The following is a 23,425-nucleotide window of genomic DNA, read 5'->3' on the forward strand; positions in this document are numbered from 1 at the left end:
ATGGAGGGAACAAATGAAACCGTTGTGTCTGAGTTCATTCTGCTGGGGCTTTCCATCATTGACGACCACCTGCAGGCATTCATCTTTCTCCTCCTTTTTTTCATGTACTTGGTTACACTCCTGGGCAACGCACTGGTCATTTTCATAGTGTGGGTGGATCACAGGCTTCACACACCCATGCATTTCTTCTTCAGTAACTTCTCCTTCCTGGAGATCTTGTTCACATCTGTTACAAATCCCAAGATGCTGCTGAACTTCATCACAGGCAGAAGAACCATCAGTTTCCCCATGTGCATGGCCCAGTCCTACTTCTACTTTGCTGTTGGGGCAATAGAATTTGCCATCCTTGCAGTCATGTCCTCTGATCACTATGTTGCTATCTGCTGCCCCTTACAATATGTCACCATCATGAGGCCAAGCCTCTGTGTCCAGCGTGTCCTTGGCTCCTGGGTGGGAGGTTTCTCAGTGATCAGCCTACACATGATCCTGATCTCCAAGCTGAGGTTCTCTGGACCCAGTGTGATCCACCATTTCTTTTGTGACAGCACACCATTATTCCAGCTCTCATTTGTGGACATCCACCTTATTAAGAACGTGGATGCTATGCTGCTGTCCACCATTGTGTTTAGCTCAATGCGTTTAACCATGGTCTCATATTTTTGCATTCTGTTTTCCATGCTGAGGATCCCATCAAGTCCGGAGAGGAAGAAGGCCTTTGCCACTTGCACTTCCCATCTCACTGTAGTCATGCTAACATTTGGTGGCTGTATTTTCATGTATGCCAGGCCAGTCCCTGGTCATACCTCGGATCTCAACAAAGGGATGGCAGTGCTGAACACCATATTGACCCTTTTCTTGAACCCTTTCATTTACACCTTCCAAAACAAGAAAGTTAAGCTCACCCTCAGAGATGCCATTTCACAGAATTGCAAAGCTGTCTCCTATATTCTGACTTGCATTGTTTTTCATGCAGAGACAAGGAGAAGTCAGGAGTAGACTGTCAAAAAGAGTGAGCCAGCCTGTCAACATGTAGCCTACTCAAGTGAAATGGTTGCTTTTCATTTTTTGTTTGTTTGTTTTATAAATGTTCTTGAAATCTGCTTTTTAGGAAAAGGATCAAAGATTCAGCTTCCCCAAATGTGTTGGACCATGCAACCAATGGGTAAACAAAATAAGTAAAAGTCATTCCAAACTGAATAGCCCATTGAGCTAGGGTGCTAGACAAAGGCACAAAGGGTGAGATGGACCTAGAGGCACAGTTACGCCATAAAACAGGTTGCAAAAATAAAGTGAATCAATCGTGGTGGTATGTCTCCTGCCGCTGCTAATCTACTTCATTGGGTGGAATGTGATCTGAGTGCCCAATCCTGCAGGACAACGGGCAAGCATTCCTTGCTTACAGAAATGCACCTCAAATTCCCTAGGGCACATCTCTAAGCAGGAAAAGCCAGGTTCCACGCCTAGAGATGTGTTTTGGTGCAAGGCATGTGTGTAAGTGTTGAATCCCAGCCTTCCCTGCTTACAGAGATGCCCTGGACACATCTCTATACAAGGGGAAAGTGAGCCAGGGGCACAATCCTCTATGGGAATTTCTGGAGTGTATAGGAGCACGCTGCTCAAAACATGGCACTCCCTGCCTGGGGCAGCTGGAGATTGTGGGTAGCTCTGACTGTTTGTGCTCTCACATCATAAAGCAAACAGACAAGTAGCATGATCAGAGATTATTACCACCTTTGTCACAGCCACAATCGTTGAGCATTTGTAGTGCGACAAGGGCAAGGCCAACTATTTGCTTAGCTTTTTGTGCTACCATAAAAATGTGAAGGTGACACAAAGATGATGCCTGTTTGCACCTTAGCCATCCTGAGCTAAAATGACCAGGTAAGCTAGTTATATGCAATCTTAGCCATGAGTCCAAACCAGAGCCCAAGCATACATCTCTCATGGATCTTAACAGAATTCTTCAACTGAAGTGGCACCATCTCGCAGCCCAGACCCTTTTCCTTCTTACACTACAGCACCCTTCATTGCTGTACTGAGGCACGGTGGTCAGTGCAGACTGGTAAGAGTGAAAAATCTCCATTGAGACTCCCCCCTGTCTCCTCCTGCTTCCTGCTCCACTGCCAGCTCCAGCTTTTTAAAAAATTGCCTAAGAGGTTTGAGAACCTGAATCCTATTTTTGGATTTTGTCTTTGGAGACCACCACCCCTAACCCCTGTAAAAATCTGTGCCCAAATTTGAGTTTAGTTGGCTTAGTTGTTTTATAATGTGATATGGGCTGCTCTAGCTATGTTAGGTCCCAGGTGTTTTACAGTGATCAGGCTCTTCCCAACACTTATTTATAGAGTCAGTGAAGATGAGATTTATTTGGAGGAAATGCAAAAATAAATGAAGACAGTGGGTTGTAGATAAGAAGAATCCACAACCTGTGGGTTGAACCTGTAGGCTTAATAAGCCCATAAATGATAAAGTATGAAGACATAGTTTGGACCATATGCAGTCCATGACTCCTCAGCTGCAGAATTAGCTCAGAATTAATTAAATCAACTTATTATAGGAAGAGGGAAATTTATGCATGTGTCTGGAGGTTATCCTTTTCCTATAATGGGGGCGGGTGTGGCACTTAGGCACCCATAGAAGATAATAGAATTGCTCCTAGTCTTTAGATTTATAACTCAACCTCTAGCTGCATTTTGGTTATCCACTAGATGAAATACATTTCTGGCCCTGTTTGATATGTGATGCATTCTCCATCACTTCAGATCTTTATCAAGACCAAAAATCTTGCTAAAAGACCTGCTATACCCCAAACACATGGTGGGCTTTAATGGGCTGGTTGATTGCCATAACCCAGTCACATCTTCAGACTCACAAGTCTATTCAAATTCTCTGCTCTTATTTTTACTTATTCCTTCTACAACCCACACCAGAATTGGGCATGGACCAAACGAATGAAACTGCTGTGGTTGAATTCATCATCATTGGCTTCCCTGGTCTCAGTCATAAGCTGTAGATTGTCCTTTTCCTGGTTCATTAACTCCTCTATTTGACTACACTGGTGCGTAACATGTTAATCATTTCCATAGTCTGCATGGACCACTGCCTTCACAGTCCCATGTGTTTCTTCATTAGCAATTTGTCCTTGAAGAACTGGTTTGCCTCCTCTATCAGCCCAAACTGATGGTGAATTTCATCTCGGGAAGGAAAACCATTTCACTCCATGGCTTCATGGCCCAGTCCTACTTCTACTTTATTCTGGAGATTACAGACGTCACTCTCCTGATGGTCATGTCCTTCAATCACTATGTTGTGCTATGCGACACTTTGCCATATGCCACCGTCATGAAGGACCTATGTCTGCCTCCAACTCTTTTTGGTTCCTGGTTGATTGGTTTAATGTCACAGCAGAGGTTCTGTGGGCCTGACATAATTAACCAATTCTATTTGCAATAACTCACCTCTTTTCCTTCACTGACTGACACTAGCCACCTGCAGAGGACGGATTCCATTTTGATATAGATTATGGGGTTGAGGTCCTTGTGCTTAATGGTGATCTCGTACATATGCATTTTCTCCTCCATCCTAAGAATGTGAATGGGTGTGGGGAAGCAGAAGGCTGTTTCCACTTGTGCCTCTCATCTCCTGATACTAGCAATATCCTATCAAAGTGGCACGTTTTGTATGCCCGGCCTACTAGAAGCATCTCCTTGCATCTCAATAAAATGGGGGCATTGCTGACCAGTGTCATATAACCATTCCCGAACCCCTTCATCTACAGCATCTGCAACCAGATGGTGAAGATGGCCCTGAGAGATGTCATTAGCTGAGGAACTACAAAATATTTACTCAGGTGTGATGAGAAAGGGAGCTGTTTAAGGATACAAAGTGCATGAGTAGTTTTTGGCACCTAGATCAGGCTTGATTTGGATTACCTTATTTGTGAAATGTATTTATTTATTTAAGTTACTTTGGCAACTAAATTCCATCTAGTTACCTTTTAGAGGCACTGCCAAGCGAGGTTTGGATGTGGCCCAAAAATCAACATCCAAAGGTGAAGAGAGCCTTTCAATGGGCTGGAACTGAGGTCTAGATTCCTCTTGACTGCAAAGGAGCATAACCATGATACAGGCAGACAGGGAAAACTAAATTGAAGTCATTCAGGAGTTGAAAGGCCACTTAAGCTCTAGGTTTGTTAGGTGCCTCCATTTTGGCCTAACAAATGTGTAAGCTCCTAGAGCTGAGCCTGAACAGAAATGGCCAAGAGCAGATATCCTATTCACATAAACCTTATCTAAAACCCTGTGTAAGCCAAATCTCTGGTTCCCTGGGCAAGTGTGTCTACCAGTGGATTATTTGGCAGTGGGTGAATGCCCTCATAAAGTTCTCCTCATGTGCCAGACAGGAAATCTAGGTTTCTAACCTATTTATCTGGGGTCATCTTCATGAGACAAGGGTGTAAGTGATACATCTTTGAAATCTGCCTTAAATAACTGAGGTACTTCTTCCTTCAAATGGACCCTGCCTATCAACCTTAAGTACATACTGAGAAGGCCTTGCATTTCCACATCTTTTGAGTGAAAGTGGAAATGTGGTGAATTTGGGGTCTTTTGGAGAAGATGCCTATCTGTTACAGTTTATAGTGTGTGATAACTGATCTATGCAGATATTTTTAGGAAATGAAAACATCATTCATGGAAGGACAAGTTAGTGACAATAAATCTAAAAAAATAAACATCATTAATTTTCTTTATTACTTTTTTATCCTTTCACCTGCAGGGTATGGATATATTATTTAATTTAGGAAAGTGATTCCCAAACTGTGACAGATTGCACACCACTAATTTAAAATGGTATGCCCTGAAGTACCAGCAGCAAATGTTTGTCATATCAAGTAATATAATAAATCTGTTAATATGTACTACTGACAGGTTGTCTGCATATCAGTGGTGGTACCCGTAACACAGATTGGGAACTGTAGATTTAGAAAATTATTTTTACAGCAGCATACTGTTAAACAGAAATGTCTAAGAATTTGCAAATAATGATTAGATTATGTTAAATATACTTTTCTAGTAAATGTGCTGTTACTAAATAAATAAAGTTTGTTGTGGGAGGTGGAGTTCAAAGTTCCAAGACATTTCCTAGTGCAGTGGCATGCATTGTTATTTGCTAAAACACAGAAGTCTTATTAGTCATCACCTGGGAATTAACTGGGGAAACTCCAGAGACAAACGTCCCAGAGATGTTGAGAAATCTCTGTCTCTCTCTCTCAACAATAAGTATTTTGAAAAAATAAACCAGGCCTCAAATAGAGCAGCCAAAATATCATAATCAACACACTCTACTATCATTCCAAGGCACTGGTCATACCACCTCCGTCTCACTGTTTCAATTCTCTGGTGCTGATAGCATCACAAATTCTCAATTTTATGGAGAAAGGGTGCTCTCATTGGCTTTGGGTAGACATTTCAAGAGATTTAAATTTACAAAATGGAGTTTAAAATGTTAAGGGTATAATATGCTTTATTTTTGGTAAGGAGACTCCCATGTAGTCTTCAAAAGGCAGACACTTATATTTTGTATTACGTGATTGGGCATTCCCACTTCTTTTCACTTACTGAAGGAATTGCCTCTTCATCCTCCAGTGAAAGGGTGTCCACTTGTCTTCTTATTTTTTTCTAATTTGCCTTCTATGAAGACCTAAATGTCTGCTATCTTTATAGTTTCCTATGTAGCAACTCTAACGATATCCAAACATTACCTCTGCTCACACTATATTCCTTTTTATCTCCTGATACTCAGAGGCGGGAGACATGGGGGTGGTTTTCTCCCCCCGCCCTTTTTTTTTTTTCTAAATGTGTGATTTTGTGAGGTTTCTGTAGAGCAAAAGAAGTAGGACTTACAATTTTGGAAGGCTCTGGATTCTGTGGCCACCTTGACCAATTCCAGGGGTCATTTACCAGTTGCTTAAGGACCAGTTTTCTACCCCTGAACATCTCAAAAGTGAGGCTGCATGTTTCCAAACTGTGGTGAGTAAAATGATGCATATTCTTAGGAACTGTGGGGGCAGGTTAAACATTGTCTTGTTACTGTGGTGAGACACAGCAAACAAAATACACAGACTGATGATTTATAAGTGTTTCGATACCAGTGTGATAATAAGCAACTGGAAGTTACAAAAAAATCAGATGCTGGTTTGCTTATGGTTTTGCATTAACTGGCAAACATGTTCCCCTGCTTCCCGTACAATTTAAAAATGGGATCACTGTTCCTGTGTTATAAGCCGACTGTTTTGCTTTTTGCAACTTCAGTGATGAGTACAAAACACACATCCATCTTACCTAGGGGGTTTGCTGAGTGGAAAGTACTTGCCTTGCTTTTGTAGACCATGGGAAACTACTATGATAGATCCCCATCGTAATACAAGAGATCTGTCTCTAGTTGGCTCTTTGGCAGGGCTGGACACAGGCATGGGTGAACCGGGCAGCTGCCTGGGGCCCGGACAAAAAGGGGGCCTGAAAATGGTAATTTTAATTATTATTATTATCATTATCTCTGTCAAAGAGTGGCCTGATACTAAAACATTACCTGGGGCTGCCAGGAGTCTAGGTAGGGTGCTACTCTTTGGGATTTTTTTTTAATTTTTTTTTATTTGTTTTCTGTGTGCCTGATATACCATTATGCCTAAGGTGGGAGTCAGAAATCTATCCAGTTTGTTCCCAACTCTCTTTCACTGGAAGTTTGACTCCTGTTCCATTTACCCATCAATGAGATGATTTTATTATCCTCAAATAATTAGAAGACTAGGCAAGAAGTAATGGCTTCCAGCTGCATGAAGGGAGAGTTATACTAGATATTAGGAAGAACATCCTAAATGGTTAAGCACTATGTAAAACAAATAGAGAGGTTATAAAATCCCTCTTTATGGAAATTTTAATTCCGGTTAGACAGAGACTTTTCTGGGATTGTTTAGGAAGAGATGATCCTGGCTTGAGCTGGACATTGGACTAGATGACCTTCCAAGGTTCCTTCAAACCCCATTTTATTATGATAGTATGGTTTTATTCAAGGAATTATCTTTTAGAAGAAATAAAAGGTTCCTATAACTGATAAAACCTCATAGATTTAAGACCCAATCAGATCAGTCTGGAGACTAATATAACTCTAATCACCATAGCACCTAATTGTCTGCCTTCCCTCCCCCAAACATTAACAACACTTAAAATCCATTGAATATAGAGGTAGTAAAGCCTGACCTTTGGTGGCATGATTGATAAGTAGGCAGGTAAATAGATTGGATAGGGATATAGGGATATGATATAAATAAAAGAATTCTCAAAAAGTGGGTTTTCTACAGGAGTGGTTATGCATATCTGTTCATTCATGTATCCAGAGGTACAGAAAATAGCTGAGTAACTATTCCCTTATCTATTTAGCTAACAAGGAAAAGACACATTAATAAATGAATACTGTAATGGAAACATTGAGCTTTTTTTGCTGATTTTTTCATGTATTAAAGTCCTAAATCTTTGTCTTCCCATGTCTCTGTCTAGATAAATATATATTTATCCAGACACCTGTTGGTCCATCCAGGATGTATGGATGGATAGATAGCTGGGACTGAATGAAAAGCTCCTGTGATAAGACCCTAATCTTTTTTCTGACTCTGGATTTATAAGGTACAAGCTAATCTTTTGTCACTCTTGCTCTTCCTGTAGCTCCAATGTGGGAGGGAAGAGAGAAGCCATGGTCATGAAGAATAACACAGTGTTGACTGAATTCATCCTTCTGGGCTTTCCAGTGCTTCAAGGTCTGCACATTGTGTTCTTCTCAGTTGTTCTGCTCGTGTACATCCTAACCATCCTAGGTAATGGCCTCATTGTTTTTATTGTGAGAGCCAACCACAAGCTTCACACACCCATGTACTACTTCCTGAGCAACCTCTCCTTCCTGGAGATCTGGTACACCACGACTGTGGTGCCCAAAATGCTAGAGACCTTTGTGGTCACGAAGACAAAAATCTGTGTCTACTGCTGCCTGGTCCAGGCATTTTTCTACTTCTTCCTGGGCAGCACAGAGTTTTTAATCCTAACAGTGATGTCCTTTGACCGTTATTTAGCCATATGCAAGCCCCTACAGTATGCCACCCTCATGACCAACAGGGTCTGTTTCCAGTTGGCCCTTGGGGCTTGGTTTGGTGGTTTCATGGCCATCTTGTTCCCAACTATTCTGGTCCTCCAGCTGTCCTTCTGTGACTCCAACATCATCAACCATTTCTACTGTGACATCGGACCAATCTTAAAAATAGCCTGCACAGATACGCACCTCATTGAGCTGCTAGGGTTTCTTGCTGCCATCACGGTCATCCTCTGCTCCTTGATTTTCACTGTAGTGTCTTACATCTATATCATTGCCACCATCCTAGCCATCCCTTCTTCTGTAGGGCGCCGAAAGGCCTTCTCTACCTGTGCATCCCATCTGACTGTGGTCTCTATACTGTACGGGGCTGTTCTTTTCATGTACCTGAGGCCCAATGTTCATTCCTCCTTGGGTTTCAACAAGATGGTGTCTGTGCTAAACACAGTCTTGACCCCTCTTCTGAATCCTTTCATTTACACAATAAGGAACAAGGAAGTGAAAGAGGCCTTCAGAAATGTACTGAGCAGAAAAAGGATGTAGGTGAGCCATGAGAGTTTTTCTGGCATGAAAAATAGTGGTTTCCAAGGCTGCCACTGTCTGAGGTGCATAAGGGGTGTGACACCTTATGCGCATGGTAATAGACTGTCTACCTCCATTGGGATGCATGGAATTTCCACTAGATACATATCAAGGGGACCAAGATGTCTCCAAGCTGTTCATAGCAGACAAGAGTCCACACTCTCTGCAGAGGGACAGCAATCATAAATTATTGCCAACTGATGCTTTTCTCTACATACCTGGAGTTGCTTTGTTTCAGGGACCATAGGCAGTATGGATATGTTGGCAAGGGATATGGGGTAGTGGAATCCCTGGAGAGTCTACATGCGCTGGTAGAAGTCCCTAATGTAAACACCTCTATTCTACAAATCTGAGCTTCTATCAAGAGCCGTTTCACTCATAGGGGTGGTTATACTCTCCCATTGCATCTCCATTCACTCTTGTATTCCTTTGCCCAAGATACTAAAAGTCCTCATATAGTGATGTTCAGAGGACTAGCAACCAAATAGAGTGCATGGAACAGGGGGGTTCCCCAGGAGTGGGAGAAGCACCGTTTGACTTGCCTCCCAAGATGCACTATATGGTGCAGCACTGCACTGCCTGAGTCCTGTAGCTGGACAGGAGCATTGAAGGGCTTCCCCCACCACAACAAAGGCTTGTGGGGAAGGAGGGGGAGGGAGAAAGGGGATGAAGAAGATCCCCCCATCCCCACTGCCAGGAGTCTTTGCAGCCATGGGATCATAATGGGGATGGCAATGACAGAAACAGTGTTGCAGACAATGAGCAAGGAGCACAGATCCACACAGGAGACTATATTTTGGTGCTTGTCACTCCCACAATGCACTGCACAAAGCACTTGACTGCGGGTTTCCACCACAGAGATCGCATAACGGTGAAATTACCTCACATAAGAATGTTTTGGTATAAAAAGGGTCATTGCATAAAAGCAAATTCGCACATACAGAATTCACATAAAGCAAGGGAAACCTGTTCTGCCCAAGTGCAGTGGGTAACTGTTATAGTGAATAATTGTTGACGGCACAGCCAGCTCTGTACCAGACGTGCTCTGAGCATCACTAAGATTTGACTCCCCTCAGCCCTCCTTCACCTCCAGCTGCTCAGGAAAAAGGCCTAAGCCCTGTTTTGTACCCATTTCCTTCTCAGCAGTCAGGGCTAACCCGGTTTTGCATTTGGCATGTGTAGGAGTTTAAGTTATGCTAGGCCATAGTTATGCTATGTCTTAGTTAAGACACTGCAAAGGGCCTCCAAGCAGCCTGAACACCAAGAGCAACAGCAGGGGGGTGGTTGGTGGGGAAACCTCCCAAATCCCTGAACACCTCAAACAACATCATGTTTTTGGTGTGCTGGATGTATTGAGCTTGAGGTCAGAGGGAAGCAGTGGACATATTTTCTGCTCTCTAGGATGACACATGCCCAGATGGGCAGCACTAGAGTGGCCAGACCAGTTCCTCTTGCTGAAATTCCTAGCATGTTTGCAATTAATTAAGAATTGGATGAAATGTGGAAACAACTCTGTGGGCAGGGTCCAGGGCCAAGGGGGAGGCTCTTGGCCTCTGGGGGACCCCTCCCCCTACCCCCCTCAGGGATCTGGTTCCCCTCCAGACTTGGGAGGCACCAGACTTGGGACCACACAGTAGACATTCCTCTTCAGTTATTTTCCAGACCAACAACTCTTCACTGTCTAGCGGTCCAGCTTCGATCAGAGGTCTTGGGGTGTATTGGCAGAATCCAATAGTCAATCCATTTAAATATTTGAAGGACAATTCTCACCTCTCCCCCACTACCAACATAAGTGTCATCTTTGGCACTTACCCACATTTTTCACCTCTCTAAATCCCTACTGTGGGGTAAACAAAGCTATTGAGCATAAGCATGAGGTTACATACATACTGGGCAGGAACACTGCAACTTGTAGGTGTATTCTTGTTTTGGATAGATCACAGCATTATTCCTGTAAAAGCCTTGCACCTGCAAAAGCCTCGCACCCAGCATGTGCCAGACAGAGGAGAGGGGCTGGGAATATATTATTAGATTCTGAGTAGAGAAGAGAACAAAATCCCATATTGCCCCTGGGTGGCCCTGCTGCAGAAATGGTCTGGCAGGGCTGAAGTGGAAGCACAGCTGTGACTGCACTGTGACTGTGACTGTGACTGTGACTGACTACACTCCAAGAGTTCTTGCACGGCTGTGAATAACATCCTGCCCACTGTGCCTGTAGCACAGTAATACATGGCAGTGTCTCCGGGTGACAGGCGGCTGAGTTGCAGGTACACGGTGCTGATGGAATTGCTGGTGGTGATGGCGATTCTGCCTTTCAGTATTTCTGCATAACTGGTGTTACCATTTGTTGGGTCAGCATCTCCAACACACACTGGGCCTTTCCTTGGAGCCTGCTGGACCCAGTGCATGTAGGTACTAGTGAGTGTGAACCCAGAGGCTTTACAGGATATCCTCACAGTCTCCCCAGGCTTCTTCACCATGGCTTCAGAATGAACCAGTTCCACGGCTGACTGCACCCCTGTGGAGAAGACACAATCGTTTCTGACACTGCAGACTTCTTCTCACTGATTTAGCTGGTGACTCTGAAGGCAAAGGCTCACTGGCTACCTTGACACAGGCCTACCATAGGACACATGATATCTATCAAAGATAAACTATTAAGAAGAAAGTCAAGAAGAGTGTCCACTGCTTCAGATGTCTAATCACCTGTACATGAGGACTGCCAAGCCAGCAGGCCAAATGCTGAACTGAAGACAGGGGCCAACATGACTGTATCATGGCTGTTTATGTGTGACTCTGGTGAATAAAGAGAAAATTGGGCTCAGCCCAGTGTATAGCAGAGAGAGTTGCCCCACAAAGGATTTCTCCCTTCTTTCCTGGGGAGGGTGAATGCTGGGATTTCTAGGAGCTGACCCAGAGCTAGCAGGGGCGTTGTAGGGGTTGGGGGAGTATGGTCAAGACCAGCCAGCTCTGCAGAATAGAGGTGTACTGGGGAGAACCAAGTGTTGACGCTCCCCAGGCCTCCTTTATCTTCAGCTTCTGGGTGAGAAGATGTAAGCCCTGATTTGTCCCCACTCCCTTGTCAGCAGACAGGCCTAAGCCCCTTCCTCATTTGGTACGTGTAGGAGTTTCAGTTACTGTAGGCCTTAATAATGCTAAACCATGGTTAGGCGAAGACAGCGCAAAGGGATTTGAGAGAAAAGAGGCTTACTGACTGTTGGCAGACTGATGAAAGGTACAGTGAGCATAAACAGTAGTTCAAAGTCAGAAACAGCAGTTAAACAAGTTAAGGAGTAAAAGGTGAGAACTTGCTAGTAAAGAAGTGATAACAAGAATTGAGCTGAACTCAGCAGGTGTGAGCTGAACTGAGCTAAAGAGACTCAAAATCAACAGGGAATGAGCTGGGGAAGCCCAAACTTAGCAGGGCGTGAGGTCTAGATGCTTGATCTTGGAAGTGGGGTGCTGCACTTGGCAAGGAATGAGCTGCAAGCTGCAGGTGTTTGGACTCAGCAAAGAGACAAGTTAAAAGGGCCATCTCTACAGAGCAAGATAAGAGTTGGCTTGGAGTGGGGCATCTTGGTTATAAATGTAAGGGTTGTGAGAGATACGCTGTTGTAGTAACTTCGGGGTTGCCCATGAATATGGTGTGTCATTACCACTATCGGGAAAGTTTTGCTGAGCTGAAGGGACTTCTGTGCAGACCCATAGCTACTGCTCTAAAAGACAATAAATCTTTCGGAGCTTTGATCACAAACATGAAGTTGAGCCAGGAGGCTGGTTACTGAAAGCATTGCAACCCAGGAGTCACAGCAGGCAGGAGACTAGTGAGGACTCTCCCAAATCCCCAAGGACTTCAAACAGCAGCATGTATTCTGTCTCCTGGATGTATCAAGTCTGGGGCCAGAGGGCTTCAGTTGGCATATTTTTCACTCTCTAGTGTGACACACGCACAGATGGGGAGCACTAGAGTGAGGAGACAAATTTCATTTCCTTTCAGTTACATCAGGAATGAATGACAAGTGCAGACAACTCTGTAGACAGGGGCCAGAGGCAAGGGACTCCCTTCCAGGCAGTGAGACAACAAAGCACCGATTTGATTAATTTCCTGTCCAAAGACTCTTGACTGATTAGCTGTCCATCTTCAAACAGCAGCCTTGGGGCATACTGGCAGAAACCAATTGCCATTTACACCTCTGAATCAAGTCCCGCCTCTATAAAATCAGTGTGATTTGTGGCCCTTACAGGTTTTCACTTCTATAAACCCCAACCATGGGGTACACGCAGCTGTTGAGCATAAGCAGGAGGTTACCCACCTACTGCACAGGTCCATTGAAACCTCTGACTCTATTCTGGGCTTTGCTAGGTCACAGTAGTATTGCTGTAAAAGCCTCGCTCCCTCCATGTGTAAAACAGAGGAGGAGTGGGGCTGGGAATATATTTTCAGATTCTGAGGAGTAGAGAAGGGAACACAATCCCGCACTGCCCTTCGGTGGCCTTGCTGCAGAAATGGTCTGGCAGGGCTGAAGTGGAAGCACAGCTGTGTCTGCACTGGCTGCAGACCAAGAGTTTTTGTGTGGCTGTGAATGACATCCTGCCCACTGTGCCTGGTGCACAGTAATACATGGATGTGTCTCCAGGTGACAGGCGGCTGAGTTGCAGGTACACGGTGCTGATGGAATTGTCCGTGGTGATGGAGATTCTGCCTTTCAGTGTTTCTGTATAATTGGGGCAACCATCTTCAGGGTCAATATGTCCAACCCACACCAGGCCTTTCCCGGGAGCCTGCTACACCCAGTGCATTAAGTACTCAGTGAGTGTGAACCAGGAGGCTTTACAGGATATCGTCAGTCTCCCCAGGCTTCCTTACCACAGCACCAGACTGGACCAGTTGCACTGCCAACTGCAGCCCATGGAGAAGACACAATCATTTCTGACGCTGTAGACTTCTCACTGATTTATTATCCCACTACTCCTGAATATCACCAATTTACCTAGTTTCCTTGTTGGTAGTGTTGGAAGGCACCTGAGCAGATCATCGAGACCGAAACCCTGCCACAGCAGGAAAGAGTACGGGGGTCAAACTGTGGTGGGCCAGTAGGGGGTGCTCCTGCTTTTAGCCACCCATCTCACTGCGCCCGACCACCTTCTAGGCTCCAAGTGCCTCACTAGGTGCCTCGCGTCCGGCTGACCCCCTTCCTGGAGCACACTCGCTAGCCTGGGGGTAACGTAAGCTGCCACCACATGTGGAGTGCCCCCTACTGGCCCGTCACACAAATGACACCGGGAAGGTGTTCATCCAGCCTCCTCATAAAGACCCATGTAGTAGGAGCCAACACCACTTCCTTGGAAGTTGGTTCCAAATCCTAGCCGTCCTGACAGTGAAGTAGTGCCTCCTGATGTCTAGTCTGAATCTACCCTCTGCCAGCTGGTGGCCATTATTTCTTGTCATCCTGGGTAGCGTTTGGGGGAACAGGGACCCCCAATGCCTGCTGGTCCCCCCTGACTGGTTTGCAAATGGCCACTAGATCCCCCCTCAGCCTTCTTTTGTGGAGTTGAACAGGTTCAGGTCCCGTAGCCTCTTCTCATAGTTCCTGCCTTGCTGCCCCCAATCATGTGAGTGGCCTCCTCTGGACCCTCTCCATGTTGTCCACATCCCTCTTGAAGTGCAGCACCCAGAACTGGATGCAGTACTCCAGTTGCGGCCTGACCAGTGCTGCATAGAGGGGAGGATCACCTTCTTGGATCTACTTGAGATGCATCTGTGGATGCATGACAAGGTGCGGTTGGCCTTCCTGTTTGAATCCCCACACTGCTGGCCCATGTTCATTTTGGCAGCAATAATGACTCCAAGATCCTTTTCTGCCTCTGCACTGATGAGAAGGGAGTTCCCCAGCCTGTAGGTACGCTGCTGGTTCTTCCTCCCCAGAAGCATCACCTTGCACTTGTCTGTGTTGAAACCCATCCTCTTCTCATCCGCCCACCCCTGTAACCTGTCTAGGTCCAATTGCAGCCTATTCCTCCCTTCTAGCATACCCACTTCTCCCCACATCTTAGTGATGTCTGCGAATTTGAACAGGGTGCTTTTTACCCCATCGTCCAAGTCGCTGATGAAGATGTTGAACAGTGCAGGCCCAAGGACCGAGCCCTGCAGAACCCCACTGCCCACATCCCTCCAGTCTGAAAATGACTGGTCCACCACCACTCTCTGGGTGTGGCCCTCCAGCCAACTAGTGACCCATTTGCCTGTGTAGGTGTCGACAGCCCAGTCTCCCAGTTTTTTAATGAGAATGGGATGAGGGACAGTGTTGAAGGTCTTCCGAAAATCCAGAAATACTATATCCACCCCGACACCTGCATCTAAGGATGTGGTGATTTGGTTATAGAAGGCTACCAGGTTGGTCTGACAGGACCTGCCTCTAATGAACCCATGTTGGTTGCCCCTAAGCATAATCTCCCCTACTGGACCCTTGCAGACATGCGCCAGAATAATTCTCTCAAAAAGCTTACCCAGGACCAAGGTAAGACTGACTGGCCTATAGTTTCCTGGGTCCTCCTTCCTCCCTTTTTTGAAAATGGGAACCACATTGGCCCTTTTCCAGTCCTCTGGCACCGTGCCTGTTGTGCCTAGGAGAGGAGGCTGGCTTTTACCCTGAGTGCTTACACAACCACTTTGCATAGTTCCCTGCCCAGCTAGGTGCAGCCAAAGATAAAAAGGAGCAACAGACTTCTGCCCCAGGCCGGTTCTGCTTCCTCTTGGGTTGGGCCATTCAGTCCCCAGTTGGTGACTCTAAAGGCAATGGCTTACATACTGCCTTAGGCACAGCCCTGATCTATACTGGTCCAAGAAGTCCCTGTGTCTCAGGGACATTCCTGTTTATCAGAGTTTCCTTTTCCAATGGAACAGCTGCCCAGTAATGTTGGTGAAAGCATTCCCTTTATTTAAAATTACAGTTAGGCTGCAGCTGTACCACTGAACAGCACCATACGTGGACTGGTGCCTGGGATGCTGCTCTAGGAAGTTGTAAAGACCCAGGTTCACACCCTCTGCATAAGGGGTGTTCTACAATGTGGGTCTTTTGCTTTGTGGGGAAGGAAAGAAAACTCTAAAAGTCGTATACAGGTCCCCCCCAACCCCCTCCGCAGAAAACCTTCTCCCAGCTGAAATTGTGGACAACACCTGCAGACAAATATCTGAATATCTAACAGAATGGAATAGGATGATAGATAGGTATTTTATTCTGCAATGACCCTCATGGATTTTCCATTGAAAAGATGCTGGCTTTTCCAGGGTTTTTTTAATGTCTATTATTCTGAGCTATGCTCATAACTTTTTTTATTACTATGGCACCATTTCTTTTAACTGGGTATGTCTACACAAGACATTTACTGCTCAATTGATTAATTAACTGTGCAGTAAAGATTGTGCATCTACATGTCCTCCCCTTTTAGGCTGGAGTAAACTAATTTATTCTTCAGCAGGACCATAATTGTAAATACTATCCTGAAGATGCTTGTAAATACTGCCTGCTGGCTAGCCCTGCACTGAAGCCACCGTGTTCCCTAGCCAGTCCCTCCACAGCATGTTGATCAGGCGGGGAGCAGTCCTGGCCTGGCAGGCTGTCCCCCTAGGCTCCCTGCCACTGAAGCTTCTCCGACCCAGCTCTATAGCACATGAATAAATTCAAGGGCTTGTCCTGAAACCTGCAAAATCCATCCCATATAATAGTGAATGTGCATTCTGAGGTTTTATAGGACATCTTCACAGACTGTCCAGGATTCTTAGCTATTGCACCTAACTGGATAAACTGAACATGTCAAATGACACCTGTAGAAAAAAGTATAATGAATGCTTGCTGTTCCAGACTTCACAAATTTCATAGATTTCACAGAGGTTATGGCTGGAAGGGACCTCAAAACTCATCAAGTCCAACCCCCTGCCCCAGGGGCAGGAAGTCAGCTAGGGTCAAAGGACCCCAGCAAGATAAGCATCAAAGCATTTCTTGAAAGAGTCCAGAGTAGGGGCTGCACCACTTCTGGAGGGAGTCAATTCCAGGTCTTTGGGGCTCAGACAGTAAAGAAATGTTTTCTTATCTCCAGACTAAAACAGTCTTGGAGGAGTTTATGACCATTGGTCCTTGTTTTCCCTTGGGGTGCTATGGTGAAAAGACATTCTCCCAGATCCTGATACACACCCTTTATGTACTTATAGGCAGCCAGCAGGTCCCCCGCTGAGCCCCAAGTCTCTTTCAGCAGTGGTGCTAGCAAGCATAATGCTGCCGAGCCGACAAGTATGCTGCAGGGTTTTTCCCCCGGGTGGAGTACCTTATATTTATTGGTATTGAATGTTATCAGGTTTCTATCTGCCCACTTACTAAGTTTATCCAAGTCAGCCTGGATCACTAGCCTGTCTTCAGGTGTGGACGCTTCAGGTATGCCCCAAAGTTTAGTGTCATCAGCAAATTTAACCAGTGTGATTCTAACACCAATGTCCACATTGTTTATAAAGATGTTAAAAAGAACCGATCCAAGCACAGAGCCTTGGGGGACACCACTGGTCATGGAGCACCATGATGATTCAATTACCATCAACCACGACTCTCTGGGTCCGACCTCAGAGCCACTTTCCCAGCCATTGGACTGCGGTGTAGCCGAGGCCACAAGTTGACCAGTTTTTCCATGAGGAGGTCATGGGACACTAGATCAAAGGTTTTTTTAAAGTCCAAATACATGACGTCAGTCTCTTCTCCCTTGTCCAGGTGATATTTCACCTGGTCATAGGGGGAGATGAGATTGGTCAGGCAAGACTTACTCACAACAAACCCCTGCTGGCTATCCCTCAGGATGTTGCCCTCAGCCAGCTTATCCAGAAGGGTCTCCTTGATAATTATCTCCATTATCTTGCCAGGGATTGATGTCAATCTGATTGGCCTGTAATTCCCAGAATCTACTTTCCACCCTTTCTTGAAGATGCAGACCACATTGGCCTTCTTCCAGTCTTCAGGCACTTCACCTGAGTGCCATGGGTTTTCAAATATTTTTGTCAATGGTTGGACTATGAAACCTGCCAGCTCCTTGAGTACTCCAGGGTGTAATCTGTCAGGACCAGCTGACTTGAAGGTTTCCAGCTTTTCGAGGTGATCCTGTACTAGATCAACACCGATGCTGGGTATATATACGCCCTCACTCTGGCCATCCTGTGTCTTACTAGGCAGGGCAATCCCATTGGACTGATGAAAGACTGATGCAAAGTACCCATTAACCAGATTGACCTTTTCCTGGGTGTCAGATATCAGCTGTTCCATTTGGTTCAGCAGGGGTCCAATGTTACCCTTGATTTTTTTCCAACCCCATACATAACTGAAAAAAAACTTTTTGTTATCCTTGATATGTGAAGCCAGATGGAGTACGGTTGCAGCCTTGGCTTTGCTGATCCACTCCCTGCATGGACCAGTGCTGAGTACTTCTTCTTGGTGGTGCTTCCAGCCTTCCAGCCTTTGTAAGTCTCTCTTTTGAGGTGTAGGAGGTCCTCAAGTTCCCTGCTGAGCCAAGGCGGTTGCTGTGCCCTTTTGATACCCTTCCTCCAAGATGGGATGGCCATCCCTTGTACTGTCAGGATCACTCCCTTGTGGAGCAACCACTCCTCTTGGACTACTCTTCCTGTTGAGCCATGGTCTCTTAGGTCCTCAACGAGACTCCTGAGCTTGTGAAAATCAGGTTTCCTGAAGTTGAGGAATTCTGTATTGCTGAGTGACTTGCCAGCTATGCAATGACTAGTAAAGGTGATCAGCCCATGGTCACCATCACCCAGCTTTCTGTTGATTCTTAGGACACCGACTAGATCAACCCCTTTGGCCAGTACCAGGTCTGGCAATGCTTTACCTCTTGTCACCTTTATTCCTGTTCCTCCAGTATCTTAGTAACTCTTTATGTTTTCAATTTGCCAGGACATATTGCCATTTAGCAAAGTTAAATTAGCATCTGTCACACAATTTTTATTCTCTGAAACTGAACCAAACACAACAAGATCACTTCTGTGACAGTTAATGAATGCTATTCTGTTTGAAGAGAGAAAAGAAAGTGTCCAGGTTTTAAATAAGGAGTTTCGACATTGAGTCTGCATAAACTTTCAGTCCAGTTAGAAGAAGTGGACTTAAGTGTCAAGGTCCTAAGAAGAAAAATTTGTGTGCTTTCTAGAGCAATAGGATCCTGAATGATCAGGAGATTTTAGGTGCTAAAATGAAGCCAGATTTTTTAAAATTAACCTCAATGGTGATGCATGCAGCCCTGCAGAGTAAACAGTGGTCTGCGTTAACTTGCTTTGAAATAAGAACCATGTGTTATAATCTGTAGGATGGAATTCACCATTAATTGAGATCTGTATACATGTAAGCAATTAAAAAGAGTGGACTGACTTAAAGATGTTTAGTAGAGTGCTGGTGTGTTTGACTCGCTCTTTCCCCTGGTAATAGTATGGGTAATTCCCTTAGAGACCGAGTCTTTCAGACCTTCAGGATAACCCTACAATAATTATTTCTAGGCAAGGAAAAAATGTTTGGGACTCATTCTGAAGCCTTCTGAAGTAAACCAGACCATTTCTCTTGACTGCAGAGCCTTCAGCCTTCAACAAGGTATGTTAGGCATCTCTTAACTTCCATGCCAGTTTACTTATGAATGGTACAACACACCACTGTCTGAGCAGAACAACTGATTTGTCTTTGTGTTCTTCCATGAACCATCCCTGAGGAGTTGAAGAAGAGGCAGTGGTACCTTTCAGGTCTTTCACAAAAAAAAGATTTTCTACTTAATACAGTTCACAAAGGATAAATATTATGCTGAAAGCATCATAGCTTAGAAAGTCTTTTTTGTTTTACCAGAACCTGCTGAACAATTGCCTTTGACTAACACAGTTTATTAAATTACAGCTACTTAAATTTAGGAAAGTTACTGCAATGGTTTATGTATATATTTCCAAGCACATGGGAGCAGGAATGCAACTGAAGGATATCAGAAATCATTGCAGTAACTTTTCTAAATTTATACACACACACACGCGCGCGCGCGCGCGCGCGCCCTTATATTTTTCATCCAGAACCCTACAAGTGAGCATTTTTTAGTATCTATCTATTATTTGCCTGAAACACCTATTGCACTGGGGTTTCACTTCAGACAGAAAAAAAGCCAGCTGCTGCAGTGATGGGGATACAGAAGTGGGTGGATTAATGGATAAAGTGATAGATACACGGATAAATAGATTGATAAAACCGGAAAAAATAGTATTTAATTTGCTACAAAATAAATTGTAATACCCCTACCAGTGACCAGTAACTTATTCAAGAAATGAAGTCTCTGTCATCCCAGATCTTCAACAATGAAAGGAAACCCATTCACTGCTTGCTTCTGTTTCTCTGTCTGGTTTTTTGGGCTTGGTTTTGGTTTTGGTTTTGTTTGTTTGTTTGACTGATTGTTTGTTTTTACTGGTCTATGTATGGCCCTCACTATACAGCATCACAAATTCACTACTACATTTTAAAACACAAGCAGAGGTAATTAATGGAGTGACTGCGTACAATCAGTTGAAAATGTTGTGGAAAATGTTACTAAATCTTAATTATTCTCTTTTTGAACTTCACAGAAATATTGCACAATGAATTTATTTCTTCATCTATCCAAAATGCATGGAGTGTACAGGGACTGGATAGACAAATAGGGTCATGTACCAGTGTCCCTGAAGTGACATTTTGGAAAATTTGCCCCTAACTCTGTTGCCATCCAAGTCAATGGAAATTGGACCACAATTTCATTGACCAGTCAATAAAATGACTTGATTTAATTACATTTACAAAGGATGTAGCAAGAAGAAGTGTGTTTCAGTTGCATTAAAGGAGTTGAGTGTTACATATTTGGAAGAATGTCCTGATTGTGAACATGGTTAAGCACTGTTAAATGTTATCTGAAAAGATTATAGAAACAATCTCTATGGGAGTTTTTTAAGTGCAGGTTAGACAAACATTTATCTGGAGTGCTTCAAATAGGAATGTTCCTAACTTGCTCAGGACCTTGCAGTATGTAAGGTTTAGCAGTCACTTCCAGCCCTATCTTTGTATGATTTATTTCAAAAAGGTTTGTTCTTGTATTGGAAACATCTGGGTCAATTAACAGATAAGACTTCCATAGATTTAAGATCCTGTAAAATCTATCTGAGTAATAGCCTGGCTTCCATCACTGAAGAACCTGATTGTCACAAAAACGATCAACAATCCTGAAAATACACTAAATTCTAGTGAAGTGTCATAGAATCATAGGGAAATAGGGCTGGAAGGGACCGTACAAGGTCATCTAATCTAACCCCCTAATGAAGGCAAAACCATTCCTGACTAAACCATCCCAGTAAAATGTCTGTTTAACCTCATCTCAAACTTTGAGGCTATCACAGTAGGCAAAATCAATCTCTAAACACCTCTTCTCTACTTCTCAGAAGGATGGATAAGGAGAATAGAACATCTGTGACCGAGTTCATCCTGCTGGGCTTCCCAAATCTGCGGATGTGGCACAAGGTCCTATTTGTTTTTATCCTCTTCATATACATCCTCACACTGGCAGGGAATGGCCTTATCATTGCTATTGTGAGAACTGACCAGCAGCTGCAAACTCCCATGTACTTTTTCCTGAGCAATCTCTCCTTTCTGGAGATCTGGTACACCACCACCGTCGTCCCGAAGATGCTGGAGACCTTCCTGGTGGCCAGAACCTCCATCTGCCTCTACTGCTGCCTGGTCCAGTCCTTCTTCCATTTCTTCCTGGGCATCACTGAGTTTCTGATCCTGACTGTCATGTCCTTTGACCGCTACATCGCAATCTGCAAGCCGCTGCACTACACTTCCATTATGACCCATCAGATCTGCTCCCTGCTGGTCATGGGAGCATGGACACTGGGTTTTGTGGTCATCTTTTCCCAGGCAGTACTGCTCCTACAGGTCCCATTCTGTGCCAGAAATGTCATCAACCACTTCTACTGCGACATTGGACCAATCCTGAAGCTGGCTTGTGCAGACACACGCAACATTGAATTGCTGGGTTTCCTGGGCTCCATCACCATCATCCCCAGCACCCTGCTCTTCACAGTGGTATCCTATTTCTATATCATCACTACCATTGTGCGCATCCCCTCTGCTGGTAGGCGCCAGAAGGCCTTCTCCACCTGCGCCTCCCACTTCACCGTGGTCTCCATCCTCTACGGAGCTGTTGTCTTCATGTACCTGAAGCCCACAGCTCACTCCTCCTTTAGTCTCAACAAGGTGGTATCAGTCCTGAACACACTCCTGACCCCCTTACTGAGCCCATTCATATACACCATAAGGAACAAGGAGGTGAAGGCTGCCTTGAGGAAAGCTGTGAGCAAGTAAGAGCCTATTTCAGGATGTCCACAGTCCCTCAAAGGTGCAATAACTGAACTCAAGTCCTGGGTTTGCCCTGAGCAAATTGTGGGCCGAGGCCAAGGCTTTGATGCAAAATAAGAGATGTATTTTTATAGTGAAGTGACTGTATTGGTATAAAAAATCGAATGAGGGAAAAGAAGGTGGTTTCACTTTATCTCAGTTTTGTTTGAGGGTAGAGGGTAGCTGCACTGTAATAAAAGCTACCTGACACTTCCCTCCACTACACCATTATGTCAAGGTAGTATTATATTTTGAAAAAGCTATATATAAAAACTTGCCATTTTTATAATCAAGGCAAAGCCAAGGTGGAGGGCAGATTTTCAAATGCAAAGATCAGAGATAGGGGCTTATCCTCCACTGGTTTTCAAAAAGTCAGTCACTTAAGTACTCTTTCTGCTTTCAGATCCTGAGAAGAAGTCCCCATACAAGACAATGAAGTCCTTGCCATTGATTCAAATAGATATGGGTTTTCACTGCACTCAGAAGCAGTGGGGAAGAGAGTGGCTTTGTAAGGCAGTGATTCAGAAGGTTTGTTTTTGATGCTATGCTACACTCCTGAGTCTGAATACAAGGCCCTTGAATTGGGATTTCAAAATGTGTGACCTGCGGGACAGTGACAGAACAGTTGACATATTGTACTACAGCTCTCCAGCTTTGAGTTTGAACTGTAACCCAAATTTATGTTAAAGACTGCCCCAGAGAAGTGCAGGAGTAGGTTGGTATGAGTTTTTTTGGACTTGGGGTCAAAAGGTGGCCAGCTGTGATGCCAACCATATCACTTTTATATGTCACCGGCTGTAATCACACCATTCTAGCCCACTTGAGGCATTGATCTGGCCCTTGATGAAACCCATATGGTTTAAAATGAGCTTTGCACCAGAGTTCTATGTTGTTTTACATGCTTAAATGACATCTGCATGCTTAAATGACATAAGATCATAGAAAAGTTAGGCTGGATGAGACCTACAAGGTCATCTAGTCCAGCCCCCTGCTCAAGGCAGGATTATCCCTGACTAAACCATCCAAACTAAGTGTTTGTGAAACCTATTTTTGAAAATTTCACAGGATGGAGATTCCACCACTTCCCTAGGTGGCCTGTTCCAATGTTTGACCACCCTCATAGTCAGGAAGTTCCTACTAATCTGCAGCCTAAATCTGTCCTGCTGCAGCTTGAGACCATTGCTTCTAGTTCTGATCCCTACGGACACAGTGAAAAGCCCATCCCAGAGGAGGTGAAGGCATATGTGTAGCCATGTAACTGCTGTCCATGG

General features: G+C 44.6%; 3 protein-coding genes across 3 annotated transcripts; all 3 read left to right on the forward strand.

Moving 5' to 3' along the window:
* Positions 1-996, forward strand: LOC149862483 (olfactory receptor 6E1-like). The gene has a single exon (XM_090053935.1). The coding sequence runs from the start codon at positions 1-3 to the stop codon at positions 994-996; it is 996 nt and encodes a 331-aa protein (XP_089910061.1).
* A 6,750-nt stretch (positions 997-7,746) lies between these two features.
* Positions 7,747-8,679, forward strand: LOC149862484 (olfactory receptor 6X1-like). The gene has a single exon (XM_090053143.1). The coding sequence runs from the start codon at positions 7,747-7,749 to the stop codon at positions 8,677-8,679; it is 933 nt and encodes a 310-aa protein (XP_089909269.1).
* Positions 8,680-21,197: 12,518 nt separating this feature from the next.
* On the forward strand, positions 21,198-22,121 carry LOC149862485 (olfactory receptor 6X1-like). Its single transcript, XM_090053936.1, has one exon. It carries the CDS (start codon positions 21,198-21,200, stop codon positions 22,119-22,121), a length of 924 nt encoding a protein of 307 aa, XP_089910062.1.
* Positions 22,122-23,425: the final 1,304 nt, after the last annotated feature.

This window comes from Crocodylus siamensis, chromosome 6 (genome assembly GCF_052110815.1).
Source record: "Crocodylus siamensis isolate JL-2025a chromosome 6, ASM5211081v1, whole genome shotgun sequence".
NCBI classification, from domain to species: Eukaryota; Metazoa; Chordata; order Crocodylia; family Crocodylidae; genus Crocodylus; species Crocodylus siamensis.

Coding starts and splice junctions, on each gene's coding strand:
- LOC149862483 (XM_090053935.1), top strand. CDS start 1: ATGGAGGGAACAAATGAAACCGTTGTGTCTGAGTTCATTCTGCTGGGG.
- LOC149862484 (XM_090053143.1), top strand. CDS start 7,747: ATGGTCATGAAGAATAACACAGTGTTGACTGAATTCATCCTTCTGGGC.
- LOC149862485 (XM_090053936.1), top strand. CDS start 21,198: ATGGATAAGGAGAATAGAACATCTGTGACCGAGTTCATCCTGCTGGGC.